This window comes from Eleutherodactylus coqui, chromosome 4 (genome assembly GCF_035609145.1).
Source record: "Eleutherodactylus coqui strain aEleCoq1 chromosome 4, aEleCoq1.hap1, whole genome shotgun sequence".
Taxonomy (NCBI): domain Eukaryota; kingdom Metazoa; phylum Chordata; class Amphibia; order Anura; family Eleutherodactylidae; genus Eleutherodactylus; species Eleutherodactylus coqui.
In genome coordinates, this window is record NC_089840.1 from 258,541,374 (window position 1) to 258,561,718 (window position 20,345).

The 20,345-nt window shown below is 51.0% G+C and overlaps 1 protein-coding gene across 1 annotated transcript; it reads left to right on the forward strand.

Annotated features, from left to right (window-relative positions):
- Positions 1-802: 802 nt before the first annotated feature.
- Positions 803-17,257, forward strand: ABRAXAS2 (abraxas 2, BRISC complex subunit). The gene is made up of 9 exons (XM_066601172.1): positions 803-917; positions 3,826-3,916; positions 4,019-4,055; positions 7,597-7,663; positions 8,855-9,045; positions 10,567-10,686; positions 11,853-11,937; positions 12,012-12,126; positions 15,232-17,257. The coding sequence occupies exons 1-9, from the start codon at positions 846-848 to the stop codon at positions 15,615-15,617; spliced, it is 1,164 nt and encodes a 387-aa protein (XP_066457269.1). The 5' UTR covers positions 803-845; the 3' UTR covers positions 15,618-17,257.
- Positions 17,258-20,345: the final 3,088 nt, after the last annotated feature.

The following is a 20,345-nucleotide window of genomic DNA, read 5'->3' on the forward strand; positions in this document are numbered from 1 at the left end:
GCGGAGCGGACAGCGCCTCTTAGGTAATGTGTTGTTTGTGGGGGGAGTTAAGTGCACCTAGGGCTTATATTCAAGGTGGGTCTTATATTTGTAGCTCCCCCAAAATCCTGGCAAAAGAGCGCTACAAAGTCGCGATATCGCCATGAGAAAACGTAGCGATATTGCACAGAACTTGCAGGAACGCAGCTGCATGTTTTTTATGAATTTTTGGTGTTTTTTTTATTTACTCTTCATGTGATTATCTGAAATCTTGCAATTTTCACTGGAAAGTCGTCCGGGGTTAGAAAAACGTGTCTGCTTACTTCCTAACACAGCGCCCCCTTGTCTATGATTTGTGTCTGGCATTGCAGCTCAGCTCCCATTCACTTCAATGGGACTTTTGCCGCGGTCGCACGAGCGAATGGTCCCAGCGCATTACGTGTGTGGTTTTTGTACACATAATACGTTGCTCCAATCTGCCGTAGGCGGCCATGTTGTCGATCATACAAAGTGCGTGAAATACGCAAGCAAGAAAAGTCGCAGTGCGAATTACGACCATCTGAGCCCTGCCTTCGCTGCAATACCGCACACAACCCATGGGCAAGGGTGGCGCTGTATAGGGAAGAGAGGAGCCATGTTTGCCTAAACAGACACACTGCTGCAGGTTGTGTACAAGAAGTCAGCAGCACTACAAGTCCCAGCACTGCAGGCTTTGACATCCAGGTCGCATACTAGAGGGACTACAAGCACGTTCTAAGCACAGAGGGCCGCGGACTACAACTCCCAGCAGCCCCCGCGCGTCGTGCGTGTGACGTCATGTCAGGGCGGCGGCGCGCTGCGTTGTGGGAGGGAGCGGCTTCTCCATCATGGCGGCTTCCATTTCGGGTTATACGTTCAGTTCCTTGTGTTATCACAGCGCTAACAGCGGCTCGGATCACGTAAGTGGCGGCAGGCCGGGCTGCGGGGGGATGAGCGCTGACTGCCCGCCGGTGGTGGCGGAGATCCCGGCGGCGGAGGCAGTCGGCAGCCCCTCCTGCCGGACTAGCGGGCGGCGCCGAGAGTGGAGAGCTGTGTGCGGGGGGACATGTATGTAGCAGCGCCGCCAGAACATGTATGCGGTGTGGGGGCCGTTACCGGAGGGCATCTGTGTTGTGTGGTGACATCATGATGAGGGCGTGTCTGCTGCACGGGTGACGTCATCGTGAGGGCGGCACTGCGTCGTGTGGGTGATGTCATTACAAGCAGGTCTCTGAGTTGTGGGTGACATCACTAATGAGGGCATCTGGGCATCATGTTGGTGACATCGTGACAAGCGGGCTGGTGCATCCTGTCACGATGAAGATGTCGCTGTGTAGGTGACGGCGTGACAGGCAAGTTGCCGCGCCGGGTGGGTGACGGCGTGACAGGCGGGTCGCCGGGTGGGTGACGGCGTGACAGGCGGGTCGCCGGGTGGGTGACGGCGTGACAGGCGGGTCGCCGGGTGGGTGACGGCGTGACAGGCGGGTCGCCGGGTGGGTGACGGCGTGACAGGCGGGTCGCCGGGTCACGATGAAGGCGTCGCCGTGTTAATGACATCATAACAAGCAGGTTGTGGCGTCGGGTGAGTGGCGGCTTTTCGCTGGTTTCTTGCCCTCAGTACATCCGTAGGTGGTCACTCGGGACGACGGGCGAGATCCGCCATGCTGTTCGCAGCATCGTTGTAGGGGATGGTTGGTGTATTTCCTGGAGCCGTGATGATGTCACCGGCAGTTGTGCTGCTGCCCTCGCGGTGCTGCTCTGATGTCACCGGCGCTTGTGCTGCCGCTCTGATGTCACCGGCAGCCGTGCTGCTGCCCTCGCGGTGCCGCTCTGATGTCACCGGCAGCCGTGCTGCTGCCCTCACGGTGCCGCTCTGATGTCACCGGCAGCCGTGCTGCTGCCCTCGCGGTGCCGCTCTGATGTCACCGCCGCTCTCGCGGTGCCGCTCTGATGTCACCGGCAGTCGTGCTGCTGCCCTCGCGGTGCCGCTCTGATGTCACCGCCGCTCTTGTGCTGCTGCCCCCGCGGTGCCGCTCTGATGTCACCGCCGCTCTCGCGCTGCTGCCCTCGCGCTCTCGCTCTGATGTCACCGCCGCTCTCGCTCTGATGTCACCGCCGCTCTCGCGCTGATGTCACCGCCGCTCTCGCGCTGCCGCTTCTCTTCTGACATGTAGTGGAATTGATGCAGATTTCCGTAGCAGAAAATCCTGCACTAAAACCCTGCGGACGCCGGCGCCTTCCGGGGAAACAGCAAAATCTGCGGTGGATTTGTGCCAAAGTCCCCCAGATTGTGAATGACACCCACATCTATCCCGCCGTCTGGTTACGGTAACCCCCCGCTACATACAAGTGCCGGATTATCAGACCTCGATGGAGGAGTAGAGCACATCGTCCGCTTCCTGCACCCCTCGGACCACGATGGTGTGAGGCGCCCGGCGGCCATCGCTGGGTCAGATCAGCTCCATGCGGGTGCAGTAGTGTCCAATATGCTTTGCGCCCGAGCATCCTGGGCACAACTCAGACGCACAGCGAGCGTGACGGAGGCCTTAGCGACATTTTATGGACCTGACAGTCCACCGCACGCTAATATTTCCTCATGGATTTTGTCCGTTCCGTTACGACTCCCCCGTCCGTGTGTAGTACGTAATTTCCTGCGGCGTGGAACGCGCACCGCGAATCCATAACGTCTGAATGTACCACAGAGCTACACGGGGGCACGCAGCGTTGTACCGCGATGCCATGTCAAATCATGGCCGCCGGCGTTCTGTTCCAGCGTTACACATCTCTGCAGACTATCTGCCTCCTTGGCTTCTGGCAGCGTGCGGTTCTCCTACCGTAGACCTCGGTGTAAGCCCCGTGTGCCCGCCTCTTGTCCGCTGTTTAGTCAGCGACTGCAACCTACGCAATTCATTCATTTTTTTTGTCGCCGCAGCCGGATTCTGCATTGGAACACTTCGGGCGCCCAACAGAATGATGTCTTGTCAGTCAGTGGAAATTGAAGTCATCGACCCACTGGGGGCTGGAGTCCAGGTCACCCAGACGTGGCAAATGCCAACCGAGCTGCACGGTGCCAGGCTGTGAGCAAGTGTCCCACTGCAGGACATCGGGCCCTCATGAGTCTGACCGGTACCCGCGGGAGGCCATGTTGGAGGACCCCTCGCTGAAGATAATAGGTTCTTGTCATATGCCAGTTCCGCACAATGAATTGTGCGTGAATATCGCCCGTGTAAATACGCCCTAACGGATGGGCACGGCGTCCCCTCTTTTTTTCCGATCCACTTCTGGGTTCCGCTTTAAAATATGCATCCAAAAACCTGAACAGAAGCCGCACATGTGAACGCGCCCTACAGGGATGCTGACATGGCGGAGTCTGCCATGGAATCCTTGTGGCAGAAGTCAGTGCCTACTATGCCACGTGCGACTACAGCGCTGTCAATGGGCAAAATCCACAGGCAGAATGGTCACCGTGTCACTTATTTCTGCTAAAACCTGTTAGTTCTTGTGGATCAGCGTGAAAATGCGTTGGAAATTCCGCGCATGGCGTCAGAATAGCTGCGGATTTCTGCCGCAGTTGTACAAACGGACTTTGCAAGTATTCTGCATCTGAATCCGCTGGGTAAACGAACTCTGTGGTTCTCGTGTATGTCGGTCCCCCACCCCACCAAAAGGCTGATTGCAGTCCGACCTTTGAATCGAGGAGCCCAGGTGCCAGCTGCAATCAGCGGAGCCCTGCCTGTGTTTTGCGTCCGAGGCGACCTACGAGTTCCCTTTAACTCTTTAGTTTTCCCCTCCCAGCCGTGTCCATAACATCTTCTGTCTGTCCTGCAGGAAGGATTCTTACTGGGAGAGGTGAGACAGGAGGAGTCGTTCTCCATCAGCGATTCTCAGATCAGTAACACAGAGCTACTACAAGTTATCGGTAAGTCGTCCTGCGGATCTCCTGCCCGTCTACCTTGTCTGCCGCTCGCTGCGTCCTCAGTGCCTTGGGGAAACTATTTTAGCTGATCTTCTTACTTTGCAGAGATCCATAGGCATGAACCTTGTACGAAACTGTTCAGGTAGGCGTCCGCCATGTGCTTGTTCCATTACTGGTGGGGGGGCTACGGTCTATATGTGATCTCTCTGGGCTTCTTTATGGTCATTGCTTGTAGACAATACTTGTGTCAGCCGAGTGTGAGACACCAGGGTGGGTGGCGTGTGTGTGTGTGCGTGGCACCAGGGTGGGTGGCGTGTGTGTGTGTGCGTGGCACCAGGGTGGGTGGCGTGTGTGTGTGTGCGTGGCACCAGGGTGGGTGGCGTGTGTGTGTGTGCGTGGCACCAGGGTGGGTGGCGTGTGTGTGTGTGTGCGTGGCACCAGGGTGGGTGGCGTGTGTGTGTGTGCGTGGCACCAGGGTGGGTGGCGTGTGTGTGTGTGTGTGCGTGGCACCAGGGTGGGTGGCGTGTGTGTGTGTGTGTGCGTGGCACCAGGGTGGGTGGCGTGTGTGTGTGCGTGGCACCAGGGTGGGTGGCGTGTGTGTGTGTGTGCGTGGCACCAGGGTGGGTGGCGTGTGTGTGTGTGTGCGTGGCACCAGGGTGGGTGGCGTGTGTGTGTGCGTGCGTGGCACCAGGGTGGGTGGCGTGTGTGTGTGTGTGTGCGTGGCACCAGGGTGGGTGGCGTGTGTGTGTGTGCGTGGCACCAGGGTGGGTGGCGTGTGTGTGTGTGTGCGTGGCACCAGGGTGGGTGGCGTGTGTGTGTGTGTGTGCGTGGCACCAGGGTGGGTGGCGTGTGTGTGTGTGTGTGCGTGGCACCAGGGTGGGTGGCGTGTGTGTGTGTGTGTGCGTGGCACCAGGGTGGGTGGCGTGTGTGTGTGTGTGCGTGGCACCAGGGTGGGTGGCGTGTGTGTGTGTGTGTGTGCGTGGCACCAGGGTGGGTGGCGTGTGTGTGTGTGTGTGTGTGTGTGCGTGGCACCAGGGTGGGTGGCGTGTGTGTGTGTGTGTGTGTGTGCGTGGCACCAGGGTGGGTGGCGTGTGTGTGTGTGTGTGTGCGTGGCACCAGGGTGGGTGGCGTGTGTGTGTGTGTGTGTGCGTGGCACCAGGGTGGGTGGCGTGTGTGTGCGTGGCACCAGGGTGGGTGGCGTGTGTGTGTGTGTGCGTGTGGCACCAGGGTGGGTGGCGTGTGTGTGTGTGTGCGTGGCACCAGGGTGGGTGGCGTGTGTGTGTGTGTGCGTGGCACCAGGGTGGGTGGCGCGTGTGTGTGTGTGTGTGCGTGGCACCAGGGTGGGTGGCGCGTGTGTGTGTGTGTGTGCGTGGCACCAGGGTGGGTGGCGCGTGTGTGTGTGTGTGTGTGCGTGGCACCAGGGTGGGTGGCGCGTGTGTGTGTGTGTGTGTGCGTGGCACCAGGGTGGGTGGCGTGTGTGTGTGTGTGTGCGTGGCACCAGGGTGGGTGGCGCGTGTGTGTGTGTGTGTGTGCGCGTGGCACCAGGGTGGGTGGCGCGTGTGTGTGTGTGTGTGTGCGTGGCACCAGGGTGGGTGGCGCGTGTGTGTGTGTGTGTGCGTGGCACCAGGGTGGGTGGCGCGTGTGTGTGTGTGTGCGTGGCACCAGGGTGGGTGGCGCGTGTGTGTGTGTGTGCGTGGCACCAGGGTGGGTGGCGCGTGTGTGTGTGTGTGCGTGGCACCAGGGTGGGTGGCGCGTGTGTGTGTGTGTGCGTGGCACCAGGGTGGGTGGCGCGTGTGTGTGCGTGGCACCAGGGTGGGTGGCGCGTGTGTGTGCGTGGCACCAGGGTGGGTGGCGCGTGTGTGTGCGTGGCACCAGGGTGGGTGGCGCGTGTGTGTGCGTGGCACCAGGGTGGGTGGCGCGTGTGTGTGCGTGGCACCAGGGTGGGTGGCGCGTGTGTGTGCGTGGCACCAGGGTGGGTGGCGCGTGTGTGTGTGCGTGGCACCAGGGTGGGTGGCGTGTGTGTGTGTGCGTGGCACCAGGGTGGGTGGCGTGTGTGTGTGTGCGTGGCACCAGGGTGGGTGGCGTGTGTGTGTGTGCGTGGCACCAGGGTGGGTGGCGTGTGTGTGTGTGCGTGGCACCAGGGTGGGTGGCGTGTGTGTGTGTGCGTGGCACCAGGGTGGGTGGCGTGTGTGTGTGTGCGTGGCACCAGGGTGGGTGGCGTGTGTGTGTGTGCGTGGCACCAGGGTGGGTGGCGTGTGTGTGTGTGCGTGGCACCAGGGTGGGTGGCGTGTGTGTGTGTGCGTGGCACCAGGGTGGGTGGCGTGTGTGTGTGTGTGTGTGGCACCAGGGTGGGTGGCGTGTGTGTGTGTGTGTGTGTGGCACCAGGGTGGGTGGCGTGTGTGTGTGTGTGCGTGGCACCAGGGTGGGTGGCGTGTGTGTGTGTGTGTGCGTGGCACCAGGGTGGGTGGCGTGTGTGTGTGTGTGTGCGTGGCACCAGGGTGGGTGGCGTGTGTGTGTGTGCGTGGCACCAGGGTGGGTGGCGTGTGTGTGTGTGTGTGTGTGTGCGCGTGGCACCAGGGTGGGTGGCGTGTGTGTGTGTGTGTGCGTGGCACCAGGGTGGGTGGCGTGTGTGTGTGTGTGTGTGTGTGGCACCAGGGTGGGTGGCGTGTGTGTGTGTGTGTGCGTGGCACCAGGGTGGGTGGCGTGTGTGTGTGTGTGTGCGTGGCACCAGGGTGGGTGGCGTGTGTGTGTGTGTGTGGCACTAGGGTGGGTGGCGTGTGTGTGTGTGTGTGTGTGGCACCAGGGTGGGTGGCGTGTGTGTGTGTGCGTGGCACCAGGGTGGGTGGTGTGTGTGTGTGTGTGTGTGTGTGTGTGTGTGTGTGTGTGTGGCACCAGGGTGGGTGGCGTGTGTGTGTGCGTGGCACCAGGGTGGGTGGCGTGTGCGTGCGTGCGCGTGTGCGTGCGTGCGCGGCACCAGGGTGGGTGGCGTGTGTGTGCGTGGCACCAGGGTGGGTGGCGTGTGTGCGTGGCACCAGGGTGGGTGGCGTGTGTGTGCGTGGCACCAGGGTGGGTGGCGTGTGTGTGTGTGTGCGTGGCACCAGGGTGGGTGGCGTGTGTGTGTGTGTGTGTGCGTGGCACCAGGGTGGGTGGCGTGTGTGTGTGTGTGCGTGGCACCAGGGTGGGTGGCGTGTGTGTGTGCGCGTGGCACCAGGGTGGGTGGCGCGTGTGTGTGCGCGTGGCACCAGGGTGGGTGGCGCGTGTGTGTGCGCGTGGCACCAGGGTGGGTGGCGCGCGTGCGTGCGCGTGGCACCAGGGTGGGTGGCGCGCGTGCGCGTGGCACCAGGGTGGGTGGCGCGTGTGTGCGCGCGTGCGCGTGGCACCAGGGTGGGTGGCGTGTGTGCGCGCGTGCGCGTGGCACCAGGGTGGGTGGCGTGCGTGCGTGTGTGTGGCACCAGGGTGGGTGGCGTGTGTGCGTGTGTGTGTGTGCGTGGCACCAGGGTGGGTGACAAGGATGTGAGTAATCAATGTATTCTGAGAAGTGAGAGGGGAGATTTACAATTAAACGAAGCAGAAAGGGTCACCGTGACCTGATGGCCTGATGCCGGTCCGGGCTGTAGCAGTTCAGGCTCTTTACCTATGCTTTAGAGATCCTTTGTTCACAACTTACGTCTTTGTTCCTGCAGCTTCTATGATTACACGGGCGCTGTCAATGAAGAAAGCCTCGATCGAATTCTCAAGGACAGACGAAAAGTAGGGGTCATTTTTGTTATTTAAGATCGTGTAACTTTTGTATCTGCATTGGAGGCCGCAATATCAAAGCATGATGGGATAGGCTCTTCACAACTAGACGACGGAGGTATACATTGGGGATACTTCCTGATATATGCCACCGTGTAGCCGCATGTTGGCCATTAGTCACAGTGCTAAAAAAAATGTGTATTGTGCAATAAGGAAAATGGTGTTTGTTGCACTTTAACGACTGCTGACAGTAAATTTATGTCAAGCAGCCATGAAGGATGTATGGAGCGGGCTCGGGAGCAGAGTCCGCTTTTTACCCAGTCACTGTCAGCTGTTCTTGACAGCTGCCGGTGACTACCACGATCGGGGTTAGCTCTGGTCGCAACAGTTAACTGCTGCAGTCGAAGCTGGCTGCATGCCTAGTCAGTGGGAAGGAGGAGGACCTCTTCCTGCTCTCCCTCAGGAACCCCTGCAGCACGATCAGAGAGGGTTTGCAGATGGGTATACATGGCATTTCAGTGCCTACTGAAGGCTCCCAGGTCTATCAAACCCTGATGGGCAATATCAGAAATCTGTATGTGCTGCAGTACTGAAGTATTGCAGAATATAGTAGAAGTAATCGCAAGTGTAAGATTCGCCCCCCAAATCTTTTCGTCTCTAATACTAACACAATGGAGACATGCTTGTATTTGGCCTTAACCATGTAATTGGGGGCCTATGGGTACATTCATGTGTGCTGTGAACTTTCCTAGTGCTTACATGGTCCCAGTAATCTGTCTGTAACATGACCGGCTCTTAATGGATGATCTAGTATGTCAGATGGCACTCTTTAAACGCATATATCTATATCTCTCATCATGAATATGCAAGCTGTATAGCAATGAGCAATTGTAAACTATAGAACTATAGTTTTTCCGTGCACATAAAAGGTGTTGAATGACAAACCAGCCTTTTCTCCTTTGTCTGATCGCTGGGCATGTAACATTGGACAATGATCAGGAGTGACCGTTGGCAGGAGTGGCGTCTTGGGTAAATGATCCTTTATCTTCGTGGTGCTGATACACGATCTGATTGTAGTTTCATAGTGTTCCACTGATTCTATGGTCTTTCAAAGTAGCCCCTTCCACATCTAATCCTTGCCGTCATGGTCTGGGTATATGACGTATCTCGTGATCAAACATGTTTGTTGTCTTTCCTTGGCAGAACGTGATTGGTTGGTACAAGTTTCGGAGAAACACCCAGCAGCAGATGTCGTATAGAGAACAGATTTTGCACAAGCAGCTCACGCGCCTCCTTGGTGTTCCTGACCTCGTCTTCCTGCTCATCAGCTTCATTTCTACTGCCAACACTTCCACTCATGCCTTGGAATATGTGCTCTTTAGGCCTAATCGCAGGTGGGTGTCAATTAGGTTTATAATTAGAGATGAGCGAACCTACTCGTTTCGAGTAATTACTCGATCGAGCACCGCGATTTTCGAGTACTTCCGTACTCGGGTGAAAAGATTCGGGGGGGGGGGGGGGGGGAAGTGTGGCGGAGCGGGGGGTAGCAGCGGGGAACAGGGGGGAGCCCTCTCCACCCCCCCACCCCCCCACTCACCCACGGCGCCCCCCGAATCTTTTCGCCCGAGTACGGAAGTACTCGAAAATCGCGGTGCTCGGGCGAAAAAGGGGCGTGGCCGAGTAGGTTTGCTCATCTCTATTTATAATAAGTTTAAAGGTAGTCCTGTGAATATAACCTGTTTATAGGACAAGTGTCTGATCGGTGGGGCTCTGACCTCGGAACCCCCACTGGTCGCAAGAACAGGGGTTTTATGTCCCCCTGTATGAATAAGCCGTGATCGCGTGTGTTCTACTGCTTCGTTCGTCTCTCTGGGACTGGCGGAGATGGCGTATTATAAGTGCCCAGCTAATCTTTGGCACTACTGTTGAGTTCAGTGCAAAGGGCTAAACTGTGAGAAACCCACAGTATAAGGCCGGATTTACATTCGTGTCGGAACCAGATCCGGCTGAAAATACCGGAAGGAAACGTGCAAGCAGCATCTTCTCTTCCATCCAAAAACCAGGTTGCGTCCAGAGATGGAACGGTTCGACCACGGGGATTCCCCTTTTCCTGCTTCCCGAACAGAGCAGACAAGCGGAATCCCTGCAGCAGATGTGAAATCCCCCCTGAGGCTTCCTTTACAATAGCGTGAAAACTGCGCAAGATTTGTCGTTGCGAGACGCACCAATGTGAACCCCTATTCTTTTGAATGGGGTCATACATATTGGCCAATGTTTTCCTGCATGGCACCACAATGCGATTTCTATGCAGGATATACATCGAAGCATGTCCTAGCTTTCTGCGGTATCGCCCATTGTTTTGAATGGGGCCGTCGGCAGCAGCTGGAAGAACTGAGATCCTCTGCCATGGCGGGGATTCCCTTCATCCTAAAGGAGGCCTGCTCAGTATTATCATATGGAAATAAATACTACTTTTCATTTTTGCCCAGTTGTCCAATTACATTTGGTAGGATGGTGTACCCTGCTTCAAAGTATAAACAGTCTGCTGAAAGTACATGTCAAAGACTTTAATCAGCGGGGATTCAGGTGCGGAGACCACCACTGATCGCTGCAGCGAAGCACTCGACCGAGCATTATCATTATCTAGCTGACCATGGGATTTTTTTGTTGAGCCTGTCTTCAGCTAACGAGCAGGAGTGTGCCTGCTGAAGGGTGGTCTGTTGCTTTGTTCTAGCCATTGTGGGGGGGAGGGTCTCGCCACATGGACCCCCGCCTATCAAAACGTTTGACTTGTCCCTATGACATGTCAAAAGTTTATTGAAAATACAGTTACGCTTTAAAGTGGTTCCACCCTTTAGTCTTACTTCATTTGATGCACTAAGATCTAGTTTTTCTTGTTTTTTTTTCCCCCGAAGGTATAATCAGAGAGTTTCTCTAACAATTCCAAACCTCGGCACAACCAGTCAGCAGGAATACAAAGTGACATCAGTGCCAAACACCTCACAGAATTATGCCAAAGTGATCAAAGAACATGGGTAAGTATGTACACTGTAGCAGCATGGAATGTGACCCCCATTGTGTGAGCTACTGCGACGTGTACCCCTGTGTAGCGTCTGACACAATAGTGCCTCCTAGTGACCACACTGGGGTGACAGCGTGTGTTTTGTAAGGTCTTCACACAGTGCCGGTCTGCTGCAATTACTGTTTGCATTTGGGGGATTTTATATTTATCTTTTGTAAAGACTTTCTTTTTTACATTTCATTTTTATTATGCACTGTTTTTGGGGGGTCCATTTGCTATGGGGGGAGGGGGGCCCAAAGCGTCACAGATGTGGGATCAAATTTTTCATATTAGTAATTTAATCTTTAACGACTTTGCGACTGCCCACTGTAAACTTATGTCGCCGCTTACTTGGCTCAGTGATGTAAATTTAAAGGGGGTTGTACCAAGATTACAAGCTGTCGCCTATTCACAGCGTGGGGAATAACTTGCTGATCAGCAGGCATCTCACAGCTGAGACCCCTCACTGATCTCGGAAACAGGGGTCCTCGTCCCCCATCCTTACAATCCTTACATTTTCCTCTCGAAATATACAATAAAATTTTTTTTATATATATATATATTTTTTTCCCCTCGCACATGAAAAGCACTTGTACCACAATGCGTTTTTCTTGCAAATTATAGTTATTGAGAGGTGGGGTCACCCCTTTCGGGGCGGGTGCTCTACCAATAGGCAGTGAGAAGTACATCGACATTAGAGATCACCTGTCTTTATGATCCCTGATTCTGGTGGATTGATACGGCTGAACAGTGAGTAAGAGCACAGCCCCCCCCCAGATTCTGGTATCTTTTATATAGTCTCATTTGGATTTCTGCCCTTTGTTGTAACCTACTTCCCCTACTTGCTTTTTATCAGTTTATGTTTAAGTTTGTCGATATAATTACCAGAGGATTACCCTTAGGATTCCCCACCGTTCTTCCTCTCCTCTTCAGCTGCTGCCCCTTTTAGAGGTCTGCTCAGTGACCTGTCATTTGTAGGAACAGCCTAAACATTTGGACATGCTATAGGATATGCCTGTTTACAGCAGGGGGCGTGTTTCTGAGTTCTGGGCGTCCAGTCTAGTAGTTGAGGTCCAGTATATTTTATTGACCACCGTATGTTTCTTTTATAGCCTTTATTTTATCTTTTTCTCACTTTAGTACCAATTTTTTTGACAAAGATGGTGTAATGAAGGACATCCGGTTAATTTATCAGGTTTATAACGCATTACAGGAGAAGGTTCAGGTAAGGAGTCATCAACCAAAATGATGAGGCGGGAGTTGTTAAACTCTAAAACTCACCCTATGCCCTTATTGTAGGCGATCTGTGAAGAGGTAGAGAAGAGCGAGAGGGTTGTAGAAGCTCGCCAGACAGACGTAAACGAACTCCGAGCACAGATCTGCAAGAGGAAGGCAGAAAAGCAACGCAAAGAGAGTAAGTCATCTGCGCTGTGAGAATGATGGGGCACATTTACAAAATATCACACCTGGGTTCTGCAGTTGTAAAAGGTGCAAATTTTGTCACATAGTGTATATGTGCAAAAAGGGCACAACTTTTGTCTTTTCTAGCCAGTTCTGCAAAGTGGTGACAATAGGGCGGAGCTTCCCGTAACTCGCCAGATTGACTATAAATTACAAATTCTGCAGAAGCTAAGTTTGTAGGTGCAAAGAAGCACTTAGATGCGCCTAATATATTAGGACGTGCTCCTCTGAGTACATTAGGCACATCGCAGGCCACTCTCTCACACCCAGTCTATAAAACAATGCGTTTGACCACGTTTTTTAACACACGCCATCACTATAATGGCAGAATAGGACTTGCAGAAACCCCTTATTACTGACAGAAACAACCCAATTCAGGTGAATGGAACTGGTTTATAGTCGCAGAAACGTCTGTCTGTGACTAACAGGACCTTTGAGCCTTGACTTGGTTTTCGCCTAGTTTGCTGTTTCAGTGTTTTTAGATCTTTTAGTCAGATGTCTCTATGGTTACTGAAGTATATTAGAAGCATTTTATGTTTTTTTTAAAAAAAAACTTTTATTGACAAATACATGGTTTAGGCAAAAACTCAATATTTCCAGCGTTGACTCTCCTTTTTCAAGACTTCTGCAATACATCCTGGCATGCTGGATATTCGCTTCTGGGCCAAATCCTGACGGATGGTAACCCAATCCTGCCTAATCCGTGCTTGGAGTTTATCACAATTTTCTGTGTTTTTGTGTCGTCCTCCTTTCTAAGGATTTATCACAGGTTCTCAATGGGATTCAGATCTGAAGGGTTTCCTGGCCATGGACCCAAAATTTCAATATTTTGCTCACCGAGCCACTTCGTTATCACTTTTGCCTTGTGACCCGGGGCTCCATCATGTTGGATAAAGCATTCTTCATCACCAGATTGCTCCTGGATGGTCGGGAGAAGTTGTTCTTGGAGGATATTTAGATCCCGTTCTTCATTCATGGAGTGTTCTTAGGCAAAACTGTGCAAGAGCCCACTCCGCTGGATGAAAGGCAGTCCCACACATAGATGGTCTTAGGATGGTTTCGCTGCTGGTAAGACTCAGGACTCAGGGTAGTACTCACCATTTCTTCTCTGGTATCTAAACATCCTCCAAGAACAACTTCTCCCGACCATCCAGGAGCAATCTGGTGATGATGAATGCTTTATACAGCATGATGGGGCACCATGGCGCAAGGCAAATGTGAAAACTAAGTGGCTCGATGAGCAAAACATTGACTTTTGAGTCCATGGCCAGGAAGCGCCACAGATTTCAATCCTACTGAGATAAATGTAGGGAAAAAATCTGGTTGTAGGCGCAGTCCCTTTTGACTCAAAGGGGCACGAGATTGGTTTTTAAACTCAACTCCTCTGTTTTTATTCAAAATAATCCAGCATATGATAGACGCGTTTCGGGGCCGTTGCGTCCCTTCCTCAGTACTTCAGCTGGGGACACACAGCCACATTGGTATATTCTTTTTGCAGAGGAGTGGAGCACTGCTGGCTGTGTCCCCAGCTAAAGTACTGAGGAAGGGGCGCAACGGCCCCGAAACGCGTCTATCATATGCTGGATTAATTTTTAATAAAAACAGGAGTCGAGCTTAAAAACCAATCTCGTGCCTCTTTGAGTAAAAAGGAATTGCGCCTACTACCACGTTTTTTTCCCTACTTTATCTCATGTATTTGCACGTCTTCCTGGGGAGGTGTGATGTTCCCTGGACTGGCTGCACCCTCTCATACCAAGAATCCATCAATCTCACTCCCATATATAGAATAAGGGAGGCGAAAATAAAATTCTCAAACCAACACATCGGTATATAGATTTGCTCCGCTCCCTCTTTTTTTTTTTCCTCTCCTCTTTTATTAGCTACTGAGGTCAATCCTCAAAGAGCAGAGGATGAATAAAAACACAGAAATCCTAATAAATTCCAAGCACTGATTAGGCAAGAATGTGTTACCGCCGGTCAGGATTTGGGCCAGAAGCTGATATCCGGCATGCCAGGCCGTATTGCAGAAGTCTTGGAAAAATAAGGGTCAGTACTGTGAATATTGAATCTTTGTCTGAACTTGATGAATTTGTCAAAATGTAAAAACCGCCTATAACTATACCTCAGTAACCATCGGGACATCTGACTAAGATCTATAAACACTGAATCGGCAAACTTTGTGAAAATCAAGATTTGTCACTCTCAAAACACAGAAAAAATGTCTCCTTTGTTGGTTCTCTTATCAGCCAATCTGGAGAGAGAGGACAAAGGAAGGCCCCAAAGTCTTCTATTCCAAGAGCCTTAGGCCGTGCCGGATTCCGCATGCAGGAGGTCTGCAGCAGATTGTGGCTGGCGTCCATGCATACCTGCTATTACCATATTGCAAATCACCGCGGCGGCTCACCAGGCGGTCATGCACAGTACAGTTTTTTTCCCTTTGTATTTCCTGCGCCGTTATTTAGCAATGACGCGGGTACCTGCGCTTATATGCAATGTTAATTGCATATGGGCTGCGGTTCGGACGGCCTCCCTTGACATCAATGCATCTTTGAGCGACTACCTATTAACAGTGAATGGAGGCAGATGGCCAAAAGATTCCCGGCGCTCTCCAATAGTCTTCCCATGTAAATGTACTCTTACTACTCTTGGTGTTGTCTAGTAGAAGGATATCCAAAGTAGGACACCCTTCACCACCAAAATTAAGTAATCATCATAGGGGATTGTCAAAAACTAAAGTGCGTGTTTAAGAAAGAGACTTGTGATCTATAGAGGTGAGTTTCTTGTCATCTTGTATGCATCGATCTCACATCACATCCCTCATGTTATGCAGATGTAGCAACGCTGATCACTTGCTGCAATCAATAGTTTTTGTCCAGAAAACCCCTTTATCACAGCAAAAAAAAAAAAAAAAAACATTGAAAAGCTAGTAAAAAAACACTAAAAAGTTTGGCACCACAATCACTAAGTAGCGAGTTGATCGTTGCTACATTCCTAATTGCAGATGTTCTTGTATTCCTGATGTGTCAGCTCTCTCATCCGCTATTCCTTCCTCCTCCAGATCTGCGTCAGTCCATCTTAACCCAGACACAAGTGCCTGCAGACAGCATGGTAACGTTTGCGGACTGTTTAGGCGCCACTTCTAGACCACAAGAACTCCTTCCTCCTCCCTACTCAGAAGAGAGTATCAATACAGACGAAGGAGTAGATAGCACACCCGACATGCCCAGGCCGCAGGCGGTGGGGTCTTCCTGTCACGTTCTCCGAGAGGTTAAAGATATCGGCAAAATCGCCTCTAAGACGACCGCCGCGAATGAAGACACAGACGACTCACAGAGCGCTTCTAGGAAGTCACCGCACCGCTCCGAGTCCCCCGACAGTGAGATGATAGAGGAGCAGCCTTATCACGCTAACACACAGCCAGATGGAGAACTGGCACAACAGTGACTAAAACCCCCTCATGCCGAGACCAATCGAAGGGCTGATCCTGGCATGGGCACATGGAATGTAGACAGTTGAAGCTGCCAGCCTTGTATTGGGAGTCTCTCAGCTGCTGTGTGGGCCTTATACTCCCATCGGCTTCCTGTACTCGCTGAATCACCGGTGTGGGGCTGAAGAGTACACCCAGCTGCTTGTTGTATGTCTCATGTCAATTTTGAGCCAGTACTGTCAACCTCAAGGGGGCGCTGTGTAGATTAAAGGGATTATTAGGTAATAAGGGAGGCGGGACATTAAACAGCTCACACCTTACTTTTTTCTGCCTGAAGACTGCAGTCCATTAAAGTTCTCAACTCACCAACTGACGTACCCAAGGGTGCGGTGCCCCTTCACAGTATACTACTCCGTTCCCCGTCACTTTCCCATAATCCCTTGCAATTTTACAATATGCACATTTGGGAAAATATGATCAAATCACTAAATTGCACAATGTTTCTCTTTTTGTAAAGATTAAGGGTTTTAGCCCATTTTATTACCCCCACCCCCCACATGCCACTACCCAGTGTTGTAGTTACTGATAACGGACTGTGGATGCAGAGCGACGCCCAAGGTTCTCCCTCAGATCACATGAGGCGGATTATCAGAACATCAACCTATAGAAACCAAAGTGTCCGTACAATAAGGTGACCTGGTGAGGAAGTGCTGGACATGGCGGCAGTAATCTGGAATAGAGCCCCACCCTGCACCCAACTTCTCACTTGCCTGATCAACAACTCTATGATGTGCCACGTTGCAAATCGTTCACCTTTTTTTAAAGGGCCACCTGACGTGTTTTTTTTTTTCTCTCATTCATTATGTAACTAAGCAACTAGTCCCCTAGTATATTTGTTAACTAGTTTTAACTTGGTTATTCCTTTCTATTGGGAACCTCTAGGAGTCCTTCTCTTCAGGTGGGTCATGTGATTTCATTCTGACCACCTAAGAATTACTCCTGTCACACAGTCATAATGAAGGAGATCACAATTCATCCTCCTGACCATATATTTATGGCCTGTAGTTTTCTTAAGGTGAATATGGAAGGTAATGGCAATGTCCCCTCAGCAGGCAGAGATGGTACTGACTCTAGATAGTGCCTGATAAGTACCGGACAGGAGGCTGCACTGCTGTCTACAGAGGAGAGTATGACAGGTGAGGGGGGCAGGGATGGAAAAAAAGGTGTTTTCACTGGAGTGGCCCTTTAATTCACATGAACCTCTTTTAATAGCTGCAATGTAACAAATGCGATGGTATCAAAAATGTTATAATTAGCTGCACTTTTGTTCTTTAATTAATTTACTAAGTAGATTATTTCCCCCCTGTACGTCTACCAATTTAGCAACTAATACTTCGGACTGAGGTGCCTGATCCTTCACTTGGACGTTACTTGTACAGAAGTGCACATGGGTCGCTGCCGGCTAGTCGGACGGACTTAATTCTGTTTTGATGCTGGCCTTCAGACGTCCGCTACAGGAAGTCACGTTTACTGCCGATTAAAACCTCTACCAGGAAAATAGTAACGGAGCGCCTGTCTCATTCTCGGAATGGTGCACATATTTCAGCCTTAAGACTGGTACAAATCAAACATAATAAACGTGCTTTAGATTATCGAACCCTGGTCCCCGGATCATGTGTGCGGTCGATGTTTCATTTACTTTTCTGTAGTGTCGGACTTGGGCTCTATGATGTCACATCATTGGCGCTGGATTCTCGTGGAGCTCGGGCTGTTGAGCAGTAGTTGCCGAAACAAGAATATCTGGGTAGATGTTGCACCAACATTGTTCTGTCCCAGCGGCAGCAGATTGGTAGGAAGAGTTATACAGAAACTCACCCGTTCAAGTTTAGTGCACACTGATGACATCATGTGCACTCTTTTTTTTTTTTTATTTTATTTTTTTTTCACAATCATTGCTATACTGTACTAAATAAAAATTCAGTCGAATTTGTGGGCAGTTTTAAACTATGGGACAAATATGTCCCATGGTCCTCAAAAGAGTTAAGTGGCCAAAAATAGTCCTGGCTAAAAGGACCCTAATGTTAGAATAGCGCCACCTGCTGTTTCTATCCCCATTTAGTCCAGGACTAATGTTAGAATAGCGCCACCTGCTAACATTAGTCCTGGAATATTGGAGGATAGAAACAGCAAGTGGCTCTATTCTAACATTAGTCGCAGACTATCTGGGGATATAAACAGCAGGTGGGGCTCTTCTAATGCCCCTTTTACATGGGCTGAGAATCTGATGATTCTCATTTGGCCGAGTGAATGACCTCGTGATGTCATCACAATTCTGGTTGAGAATCATGCAGTTATCGTGCACCAATAGTGTTTCACGCTCCTATGAAGAATCCGTGTTTAATCTGCCCGACAATTGCGCTGGGTTTCATGCTGGCTAAAATTTGAACGACGAGCAAACCCCCCCCCTCCCGATTCCCGTTGGTCGTTCAGTTTAAATGCAGTCAGTAACGGAACGATTATCGTTCCGACTTAACGCAGCATAACCTAGATAGAAACCGGCGCTATTCTAAAAGTGCGTTTTAAACAGAGTGATTATTGTCACAACGAATGTGGTGAATGATGGCATTCAGTTTAAACAACGAACGAGAATCGGGAAGCTTTTGCTTGTCGTTCAGTTTCAGCCGCCATATAAACCTGCGCCCGCTGTTCAAAAACGGATTCTTCAGAGGCTCCCATAGGAATAAAGGTGCTTCTTGTTCATCGTTTTGGTTTCAGTCGGCATAAAAATCACCGCTGCCTTCCCGTTGCGTTTAAACACTGATCATTCAGTTTTGCGCATAGGAATGTCAAACGCCGAACGAGAAGTTCATGACTCCCAATGCTGATCTGCCAGTCTAAACAGGCTGTATGAGTGCAAATAAGTGGGTGATGACATCACCAGCTCGGTCACACCAGAATCACGAGGTTCTTTTTTGGTGTAAAAGGACCATAATATTAGTTCTGGAATATCTGGTGCTAGAAACAGCAGATGGCGCTATTGTAAGGGTGCATCTAGACGGAACATATCCTTTAAAAACTCCTTCAAAGGAGCAAAAGTGAACAATGATCTTTCAGTTAAAACGCGAGCGAACAACGAGCGAGAATCGTGCGCTTGTCATTGATATTATGTAGGCTTACACCTCGTTGGCTCGTTCATTTCACGTTCCATTAAATAGCGCTCGTTTAGCCTTTTCAGACTTGCTAATGTGAAAGACTAAGGCTGCCTGTCCACGGGCGTAGTGATATCCCGCGGCAGATCTCCGCCACGGGAGCTGGAGCCAGCTGACGGTTCTCCGCACTGAGCGTATCTTACAGATAGGCTGATTGCGGAGAATCGCGGCAATTCGCAGCATGCTGCGGTTTGAATCTCATGAGTGGAGAATTGCTACGACTCTCCGCTCCTGAACAGCAGGGCTGCGCTTTCCATAGCAACGCTATGGACAGCTTGTACTGTGTTACCCACGGACGGATTATGGCCACGAATAACGCAATGCAAAAACACCCGTGGACAGGCAGCTGAAACGATTCTTCTTGGACAAGTCAACAAGGAGCGTTACATTAGTACCGGACTACCTAAGGATATAAACAGCAGGTGGCGCTATTCTATTAGTCCCAGTCTATCTAAGGATATAAATAGCAAGTGGCGCTATTCTATTAGTCCCAGTCTATCTAAGGATATAAACAGCAGGTGGCGCTATTCTAACATTAGTTCTGAACTATCTGGGGATGTAAACAGCAGGTGGCGCTATTCTAACATTAGTTCTAAAATATCTGGGGATGTAAACAGCAGGTGGCGCTATTCTAACATTAGTTCTAAAATATCTGGGGATGTAAACAGCAGGTGGCGCTATTCTAACATTAGTTCTAAAATATCTGGGGATGTAAACAGCAGGTGGCGCTATTCTAACATTACATCCCCAGATATTTCAGAGCTAAACAGCAGGTGGCGCTATTCTATTAGTCCCAGTCTATCAAAGGATATAAATAGCAGGTGGCGCTATTCTATTAGTCCCAGTCTATCAAAGGATATAAATAGCAGGTGGCGCTATTCTATTAGTCCCAGTCGATCTAAGGATATAAACAGCAGGTGGCGCTATTCTATTAGTCCCAGTCTATCTAAGGATATAAATAGCAAGTGGCGCTATTCTATTAGTCCCAGTCTATCTAAGGATATAAACAGCAGGTGGCGCTATTCTAACATTAGTTCTGAACTATCTGGGGATGTAAACAGCAGGTGGCGCTATTCTAACATTAGTTCTAAAATATCTGGGGATGTAAACAGCAGGTGCCGCTATTCTAACATTAGTTCTAAAATATCTGGGGATGTAAACAGCAGGTGGCGCTATTCTAACATTAGTTCTAAAATATCTGGGGATGTAAACAGCAGGTGGCGCTATTCTAACATTAGTTCTAAAATATCTGGGGATGTAAACAGCAGGTGGCGCTATTCTAACATTACATCCCCAGATATTTCAGAGCTAAACAGCAGGTGGCGCTATTCTATTAGTCCCAGTCTATCAAAGGATATAAATAGCAGGTGGCGCTATTCTATTAGTCCCAGTCGATCTAAGGATATAAACAGCAGGTGGCGCTATTCTATTAGTCCCAGTCTATCTAAGGATATAAATAGCAAGTGGCGCTATTCTATTAGTCCCAGTCTATCTAAGGATATAAACAGCAGGTGGCGCTATTCTAACATTAGTTCT